The sequence below is a fragment of the Alligator sinensis genome, unplaced genomic scaffold, assembly GCF_000455745.1.
Source record: "Alligator sinensis unplaced genomic scaffold, ASM45574v1 scaffold144_4, whole genome shotgun sequence".
Classification (NCBI taxonomy): domain Eukaryota; kingdom Metazoa; phylum Chordata; order Crocodylia; family Alligatoridae; genus Alligator; species Alligator sinensis.
Genome location: NW_005842190.1, coordinates 651,040 through 660,804, shown reverse-complemented (window position 1 = coordinate 660,804; position 9,765 = coordinate 651,040). Strand labels below are relative to the sequence as shown.

The window sequence follows — 9,765 nt, the reverse complement described above, 5'->3', positions numbered from 1 at the left end:
CTCCACTCTGTCCCTGCCCCTTCCCTCCTTCCTCTTCCAAGGTGGGGAGAGACAGAGAGTAGCATGGAGTCCCTGAGTGCTCTGGTCTTCTATTTTCCCAGTGGGGTGGCAGCCCTGGGAGACCAGTGTGGTCCCCCAATCACTGACAGCCTATCCATTCCCCGCTCCATGAGGGAGACTCCCAAAGATGCACCATGCTTTGTAGACATGCTCCCCTCCCCTGGTGGAGGAGAGCAACATGGGAGCAGATTAACAGGGTTGAGCAATCCCTCTTGTGTGGTGTCTGACACCCCCCCCCCCCCCAACTGAATGCCTTAAGGGCAACTCTGTACTGCTTCAGTCAGGGGGCTCTGCATGTCTGTCTGCACCAGTAGTGTTTTTTGTAGCACATCATCAACATGCTGCAGTGCTACAAATGTAATGTCTGTCCACCACCTTAGACTCTTAAGCTTTCCAAAATTCAGTATTGCCAAATCCAGCCAAAGTGGTTGGATATCCTCTCTGGAGACTGAGCGTGGAGGTACACCACAGGATTATTAGAGTGTATATGTATGGATTTTACTTGATAAGATTATTAGAGTGTATATGTATGGATTTTACTCCATAAAAAGGAGAGTACGTACACCCAGCTGTCTGAAGCTAGCTGCCTACAATAGGTGCTGTTACAGTGCCTGGGCACAAGGTAGCAGGAGAACTGGTTCACATTGAGCAAATAGTTACCACTGTATGAAACCGACTGTGGGAGCAAGACACATTCCCACTAGCCGCATATTGTAATTTTGTAACTTGATCATGTCGGAAATTTCTTTACTACACAGTTTTGATGATTTGCTAGAGTGGGGCTGTGCATCATACGTCTGCTCCACTTTTATCGTTTAGTAAAATTGGTTTACTATGTAGCAAATATGAAGTGTTTGTAGCCTTCCTTAGTTATCGTAAATGAGTGCTTCAAATGTTGCTGGACACTAGTCAGTTTGTGTACTGCAGTCCCCAGTGATGTAGTTAATAGACACTCTAGGTATACTACAAATTATTGTATTAAACATAATTAAACATTTAGCAGTGGTGAGGCCTCACCTGGAGTACGGTGTCCAGTTCTGGGCCCCATGCTTCAAAAAGGACGTGGACAGTTTGGAAAGAGTCCAAGGCAGAGCAACAAAAATGAATAGGGGCCTGGGAGGCAAGACTGATGAGGCATGTTTGAAAGAACTAGGGTTATTTAGCCTGAAAAAGAGAAGACTGAGGGAAGGGAGACTTGCTAACAGTCTTCAGATACCCGAAAGACAATTACAGAAAGGATGGAGATGGCCTTTTCTCTGTGTCCATGGAGGACAGGACTAGGAACAGTGGCCTCAAGCTGCAACAGGGGAAATTTAGGTTGGAGATTAGGAGGAGGAATTTCCTGTCTATGAAGGTGGTAAAACATTGGAACAGCCTACCTAGAGAAGTTGTGGAATCTCCATCCTTGGAAGTTTTCAAGAGCAGGTCAGACATTACACTTGGCTGGGATGGGTTAGTCAGGGATGCCTCTGCCTTGAGCAGGTGGCTGGACTAGATGACCTCGTGAGGTCCCTTCCAGCCCTACTTTTCTGTGATTCTCATGTTAGAGTGAGTAGAGCTTCTTACATCACTAGTATTTTTCTCTACATTTAATTGTAAATGAACTTTAATTCAGCCTTAATTACCCCTATGTAGGGCAATAAAACCTGCAGTAGCCTTAACTTTTTAATAAAGTTGTATTAGCCACAACTGAAGTGGCTATCGTTTGGCAAAAGTTGACTTGTTTGCAACAGCTAGCATTTCCAGAAACCTTTATTTTCTGATTGGTTCTAAATTCTCATATTTGAGGCCAAGCACCATTTTTCTTAAAATACTAGCTTTTTCTGAACTGGAAATGGCTCCCTGCCCCAGAGCAATTGCCAGCTTTGCCCATTTATAGCTCAACCCTGCTTGGCTTAGTCAGTAAGTACAACTGAAAACTGCTTATGCAAGTAAAGCAATCAGCACCCCTTGGATTAGAAAGGGACATTTCTGGAAAACTACTACAGGTTTTGTTCCTCCAGGGGACCTAAAACATATCTAGTTTTTATTTTCAATTACGTTTATTAAATACTTAGGTTTTTTTCCTGCCCTCATGAAGGTGGTTTGGTAAAATTCAAGACAGATACCTTAGCTGTGAACCAAGTAAAAAAAACAAACAACCTCCCTTCTTCTTCCTTTATCATGTAACTTGCATTTCCAGCCTTTATAAAATTTATTTTTAGGTAAGATGTTGGCTAGATTTAACCTAAATGTGTACTGTCACCTTTATTAGTTTAATTGTATACCAAGATTCCTCCTTTAAATGTGTTGAGAGATCATGTTTAGTGTTTTAGCAAGATTAAGACTATTTGGTATTTTCCCCCTTCTTTGTTACCATAAATCAATTCAGTATTTCCTCCTTTGTTTGGGATATGCACTCCAAAAAAAGGTATGTAGCTCGTGTTTTTAACGCAGATGTTACTTTCAGTTAGAAATGGAAATAAGAAATTAATTCTAGAGGCCTTTGTTTCCATGAAAGGTGTGCTTATATTTTATGTTGCTTAAATAAGAGGTATTCTGAAATTAGCTAAAGCAAGAACTACACTTATTTTTAATATATGTACTTTAATTTACATTTACATAAAGGCATAAAAGCTGTCAGGCAACTATGTTCTTGCATTTGAAGGGGGTTAATTTTTGTTGGAAATATTGACACTTAAGAGTTAGCCACAGAGCATGTCATGTTTTTACCTCAGTATTGAGTTTTTGTCATTTTTACTGTACCCATTGACCTAGAGAACTAGATTGGTTTAAGTCACCGATTCCCAAACTGTGGGTCACGAACCCAAATGGGGTTGCAACATCAGCAGATGGGGGTGTGTGGGTGGGCAGCGGCCATGCTGAGGAAATGGGACCATAAATGGGGTCATGCTGAGAAAAAAATTGAGAAGCACTGCTTTAAGTGGACAAACTTTAAATATCAGTAAAGGAAAAGCACTTGTGTCCAGATCCTATTTCCATTTTCCTCAGTGGTGCAGCATCAAACCTTAAGTGCAGAATACTCTTGTATTTAAGTGATAGCTTAATGATTACTGGTGCTAGAATTCCTATTAAGTAATGATTGTTTCTTGGTAGCTGCCTGCAAGCAGCTATTGTTATGCTTTGCGTAGCAGGTCACAATAGGAATTTTTAACCTTTCTAGAATCAGTGGTTCACTGCTTTAATTGTTGAAATTTTTCATTGCTCAGTTGTTTGCTTAGATTTGAATACATGCTCTTCAGGCCTTAATAGTGGCTGATGTACTGTAAGATGGACTGCCAAAAGATCTGGTATTTTAAACCAAACAGCTTTCCATGATTGAATTCTAGTAATCAAAATATTTAAGTCATTGTAATGGGTTTGCTGTTAGAGAATCGTTTTTGAAACTAAAACTTAGTACTTGAGTTTCATACTGAGCACTGTTTTTCGAAAGTTGCCATTGTCATTTTTCAGAAGGTACTGTTTGTGGAGGTCAGTTTGTACTCCTGCCTTGTGGAATCTACAGATCATAAGTCCTGCAACAGCCTTTTCTAGACAAACCTTTTTTTTCTGTTTTGCCTCCCTTCCCACTCCCCATTCTCTCGCTCCACTTTTCATTAACCAGCCACCGTGGTAGTTGACATAACTATTGGATATTTATAGACTGGATTTAAAACTTGCTGCTACATTTGAAAACTTGGCATGGGTCATGGTAACTGTGCCTTTCATCAATGTTTATTCTATGTGCCATAGCTGTCAGTGTATATTTGAAATAAAGACTTTAAAAAAAAATCCAATCTGTTCTGGAGTTCTTAATTAAGAAAAGAAGATCATTATATGCACTGCAGTGTTTTATGTCCAACATATTAGTGTCTCGGACGGCCAGGGCCGACTCGAGTTACGCTCGTACGTCAGGGTGGGCTGGTGAATGGAGAGGCAGACACAATTTATTGGTTGTAAAAAACTTTACTTGCGCCGCTTGCAATCACGACACAGGTGGTCCGGTCGTCGGAACAACCACACGAGTTGTCCCAGCTGGGGGGGCCCAAGCCAGTTAATCCGTCGGCAATTCGAAGCCGGCGGGGAAAGGGGTACGTCGGGGTTGCGCTCGGTGACGGGAAGAAAGATCGATAGGTGATCAGTCTATCGATCAGCAGCCGCAAGTCAGATAACTTCAGAGGCACTCTGCAGCGTGCTCAAAGCTCTTCATCTTGGGCAGAAGTCGCGCGGAATTTTAAACGGCCAGCGAGCCAATTACTAGCCGCCACGTGTGAATAATTTAGCACTGGCCAATAGCGGGGCACTAATTTGCATCCGAATAGCGGGAACTCTTTGCACCGTGCATTTCTGTGCTGCAAAGAAGAAATGCATCCTGCAAAGGAAACTGCAAATTGGCAGGAACTCTCCTGCACGCAGGCTCTTAATTGCAGCAGAACACTCTGTTGTGCAAAGGAGCTCTCATGTGGCCAAGAAATTCCATAGTGCCGAGGCACCAAAAAAATCACTGGGTTGTGACAATTAGGAGCAAAAATGATGCTAATAGCATGTTACGCTAATTTAAAGTAGAGAAGTATGCTAGTCTGTCTTTAGGAATGTACTGCGATCATATTTACTGTTGTAAATATTTTAATCTTATTAAAAATTGATGCATCGTTTTTTTTTGTTTTTTTTTACACAATTATCTACAATAAAGAGAAATTTACAACCATTTACAAAAAGTAGTCTTAACTTTTTCCCGTCAAGACAGCCAAGATTAAGACTAACTACACAGCAGAGACAGTCCTGTTTTTATTTCACTCTGTACTTGTAGAAAGAACAAAGTGTCTTGGTGAAGTTCCATCCCAATGCTAAGGAGAGCACATAGAGCAGGATGAGAAGTGCAAATGGATATAAAAGGATAACGGTGTTCTTCAAAAATGGCAGTGCTGGAAAAGAAATGACAATGTTTTGATTCAAGTCAGAACCATACAACAGCTTCTTGTACCGACCTGGCAGGATCCAGGAGCTTTTGCAGTTAGAGTAGCTCCTTATGACAGGCAACAATATAGGATCCTGCTAATTTTCTTTACAAGCCAGAATAGAGCTGCATTTTGTTTGTCCTCCCTGCCATGCTAATTCTGCAGCAATTTTCCCAACTATAGTTTAGTTTCCAAAAAAACAGGGGTTTCTTACTACAGTAGATCTGCTGAAGAATGATTTTGGGTGTCCCACACTACCCTAATTAGGGAGTTCAACACAAATATGGTAAATGCTGCATATTAACTGAATTACAGTACATCAAGAAATACTGTGTATAAAGATGGGCAAGATGTGTAGAGATGACATTGCTTAAATATCACCATAAAGGGATACAGGTGCTTTTGGCATGACCTTTCAACACAGATTGTATGATTTTATATAAAGACTGGGGAGTACAAAGCACCTGACTTAAGGTGGTTAGTCCAGCCAGTAAGGATGCCAGCCAGCTGAAATAGGTAGAAATAGGAATTAGGGGGAAAAAAAAAAAAACTAACAGAACAAAAGTAGAAATCACTCACTGGTAAATCATCATTAAAAATATCTTCATTTAGAAGTAGTGGAAGAGTGATATTGTAGTCATGATGGTGCTATCTTTTATTGGACCAACTGTATAGTTGGGATAGTTACAAGCTTTTGAATGCAAGATATTCTTTATTAGATGTTTAAAGACACCCATTTATGAGCGATAGGTTAAAAATAAGCATGTCCTGATTTCCACCCCCCGCCAAGACTAGAGAGATTATTACACCAACCCCAAATGAGTTTGGTCCACTAAACCACTGACAGAAAAGTGAGTTGCCTTGTAAATAAGCGTGTGTTATTACTTACCACTATATCCTAGGAATGTTACATAGATATAATAGCCAATTGCAATCAACCATAATGTGTTCCCAACAAAATATCCAATGAAAGAGTTTGATATGATAACATCTGAAAGAGAAAGAGTTGCTTACAGTTAGTTACGTGATATTCAACTCTGTGGCAAAAAGCTTTAAAAAGTGTTCTACTTACAATTGATGAAAAACAGCTGGATAAAATGCAAAATGACTAGGAGTGGATAGAAAGCATTCAGATGAACATCAAAAGCATAGCCCCACTCCACATCGCAGTCTCTACTCTGTCGTTTCACCAAGTATTTATTGGAAATAAACCTAATTGAAAAAATATTTGGAAGAAATGTTAGGAAACATGAACTACTTGACAGAATTATAGTGTCAAATATAAGTTGTCCCTATTACATTCGTAACTTAAATCCTTTGAAATGTTTTTGCCTAGTTTCCACAACTAGAATAAATGAAAATTGCTTTTGTTAACATGCAAAGAAAATGCTGCAAGCATAAGCAGAAGAGAAATGTTTCTAAGATGGCTTCTCTCCAAGTGACTAGGGCCCTTTCTAAAACATTAGTGGCCACCAAAGCATTGAAGCTGGCAAATGCATACTGTTACGGTTGGCTCCAGTGCTACTTGTAATCATGGCAGCTAAAATTCTTCAGAAGGGCATAATATGCCTTTATAGTATTCCACTGAACAGAGAACATGAAATATAATAAATCAGATATTTACATGTATACAAGTCCAAATAGGGAATATAAAGATTTCTTGACTCCTATATATAGAACTATTATTGAAAAAACTGAAACTGAGGGGTTTATAAAACAAAGTGATTTTTTTTGCTGCTTTTCTCTAAAATGAGGATGTAATTTTCTCGCAAAGTATTTGCAGTCATACTCCCACTAGACATCCTGCTAGGAGGCTGGAACACAGGTATCTGCCAGATGTATGTGACTGCAAATAAACTGCAATAATCTCTTTTTTCCTGCAGGAATAAATCAAGAGAAATAGGACAATTTTCTTCTCTTTCTGACTGGGATACAAATAATCCATTTCCACAATAACAGCACAGTAATTAAGGGTAAACAAACTTACCCATTTATTGTGAGCAAAGTCACATTAAAGACCATTACCTATTTGGTTACAATTTTCTCCTAAAAAAACTACAAACAGTTTTTCAAACAGATTTACTCACCACATTAGAGTTGCTATTAGGAGGCCAACTCCTACACAGTCTATGAACACAACCCAGAGGAGTAGCTTTATCGTTTCAAAAAATCCCATGTCCAGCACAAATCCAAATCCTATTGTGGATACTGGGGAGGCAGAGGGGAAAGAGATTAATTGTGGAAAAACACTGCATCAAATAATGTCAATCCTTCAAACCTTAGCATCGCAGGGGGGCTTGGAGTACGTGTGTTTTCAAACACCCAAATCATAAAATGGCCTTTGTGTATAATGTGAATGCCGGACCACCAAAGGGCAATGTGGGATCTGTCCTTCAGTGACACTGAATGCATGGAAAGACACATGGCCCTTGCCCGACCCCTGGCTGGAGTGCTTCAAAAATCCCTGAGACTGCATACAGTAGCACACTCTCCAGCTGGGGGTAGGATAGGGTCTTGTTCAGGTCTGCAGCTCTGCTCCTCCACCCTGTGGACATGGAACGAGTACAGAGAGAGAGGAGGACTGTGCAACCCCATCACTCCACACCACATGCACATATAACAGGAAGCACTTCACATTGAAGACCTTTAAAAAAGTTGCTATTTCTTCCAGAGTTATTTTTGGAGAACTCCACACATTTTTGGAGTGCTCCATAGATAGCGTGCGTGTCTGTCTACTTGCACTTTGGGCAGATGTAACATTTTAAGTGCTTCAGTGTCTTGGATGTATTGCATCACAGCACGCTACTTTCTCAGCAACCTAGTCTGATTTTTCTTTTTTTTCCCAGACTGGCCACCTCCCTTTGTAAACCACATTTCATTTTACTGAAGTACTGAGTAAAAGCAAAGTAGAACTGGTGGCAAAATGCTTTCAATTACAAACCAAGCAACTAGAGGTGCACCAATATATCAGTGCCATATTGGATTGCCACCAATAAAAGTAAACTTAATGTTATTGGCTATCAGCTTTTTTGGATGCCAGATCCCATGTGCACGTGCGCAGCAGCAGCATGTACGTGGCCAGGAGTGCAGCCAGGCAATGTGGAGAGCAGTGCCTCGCAGGTATTTCTGTGGAGGGGAAGGGGTGTGAGGGAGGGAAAGGGCAAGGGAGTGGGGGTTGCAGATTGAGGGCCCCATGGTGAGGGAGGAAGTGGGGCAGGGGCTGGGAGTGCTGCCCAGCCAGGGTGGTGAAAGGGACCCCGGGGCAGGGAGCGGGGTGGCTCCTGACTGGGGCAGGGAGCAGGGCAGCTCTCTACTGCTGCATGCACCCCTGGGGGAGGCATAGGATGGGTCATGTACCCCCCAGATTTGTGCATGGGGCGAGGGTGGAGGCACTCTGCCCTGCTGCCTTGCCTCACCCAGTAGTGGGAGGCACAATGTGCCACCCCCACTGCTGCCAGGCAGGTGACATGCAGCCAGCGCACAGCTCTCAGGACAAAGGCAGCAGAGCGGAGAGCCCCAAGCCCGCAGTGGGCAGCTGGCTTCCACCCTGCTCAGCTTCATTCCTAAAAGCATCCTCACACTTTAAAATGGTGGCAGCGGTGCCTGAACTAAAGCTCATTTGATGACCTTTAGTTCAAGTGCCCCTGCCGTTATTTTTAAGCACCGGGACACTGTTTCCCTGGAAAAACCACCCACAGATCCATTCCGCTTCCTGCCCTGGCTCCAGGGTCCTATGCAACACCCCCCGCCCCACTCCCTACCTCACCATGGGGGCCCTCAATCTGCCCCCCGCTCCATGCCCCTTCCCTTCCCTTCCACAGACTTACTGGCAGGGCGCTGCTCTCCACACTGCCCAGCTGCATTCCTAAAAATTGGTTAGGGCAGGGGTGGGCCCGCAGGGCCCCTAAAAAAATGTAGAAAATTAATATTTCTCTGCCCTTGGTTCCTGTCAAATATGACAGGAACCAGGGGCAGTAGGACCCAGGGGAAGCCTGGTGGTCTTCAGTGAGGCCCACAGTGAGGCCCACCTGGCCCCACCACCAGAAGCCCCAGCCAGGGTTTCTGGGCTGGGAGCACATGGCTGCCCTGGCGTGGGAAGCTCCGGTAAGTGTGGGGGAGGGGGGATGGGACACAACAGACTGACGCGGGCTGCGAGCGCCTGCAGCATGGGGTGAGTGAGGGGCTGCTTCCCCCCCATGCTCAGCTTTTCCCTGCGTGGAGAAAAGCGGCCCCTCGCCCACCCCAGAGCCAGTGCCTCATGCTGTAGGTGCTGGCAGCCCGCGTGAGGCTGTCTGGAGCAGGCACAGGCAGCCCCAGGCCGGTTGCAAGCAGCTGCAGCGTGGGGCGCTGGGCACGGGGTGGGGAAGGGCTGCTTTCTCACTCTCCTCCCCCCCGCCACTCAGCACCACCTTGTAATCCTTGGTGGGTTACAAACTGGTGATGAGCATGGAGAAAAGTGGCCCCTCGCCCACTCCATGGCCAGCACCCCGCCAGCCACTCGCAGCCCGCATGAGGCTGCCTGTGCCTGCTCCATACAGCCCCGCATGAGCTGCGAGCAGCTGCAGTGCAGGGTTCTGGCCATGGGGCAGACCAGGGGCCATTTTCCCCATGCTCAGCACCAGTTTCTTCCCTGCTGACTAGCAGTGGGTTAGGGCTGAGCGTTGCCCCTCCGCCTGTACCACAGGGCTGGGGGGCACTGGGTGAGAGCAGGCAGGGAGCCAGCAGGAGCACAGGGCCCACACCAGTGTCCCAGGGCCAGTGCCGGTGG

At 44.2% G+C, this 9,765-nt stretch overlaps 1 protein-coding gene across 2 annotated transcripts in view; it reads right to left on the bottom strand.

The window, feature by feature from the left end:
* Positions 1–4,647: 4,647 nt before the first annotated feature.
* The window catches only part of UNC50 (unc-50 inner nuclear membrane RNA binding protein), a 9,447-nt gene continuing 4,329 nt past the window's right edge, over positions 4,648–9,765 (bottom strand). For both annotated transcript variants that reach the window (XM_006026325.3, XM_006026326.2), the window contains exons 3-6: positions 7,085–7,205; positions 6,070–6,209; positions 5,887–5,988; positions 4,648–4,964 (exon numbers count right to left, since the gene is read on the bottom strand). In XM_006026325.3, coding sequence (XP_006026387.1) covers positions 4,828–4,964; positions 5,887–5,988; positions 6,070–6,209; positions 7,085–7,205 — 500 coding nt within the window. In that variant the 3' untranslated portion in view covers positions 4,648–4,827. The remainder of the gene's footprint in view (positions 4,965–5,886; positions 5,989–6,069; positions 6,210–7,084; positions 7,206–9,765) is intronic.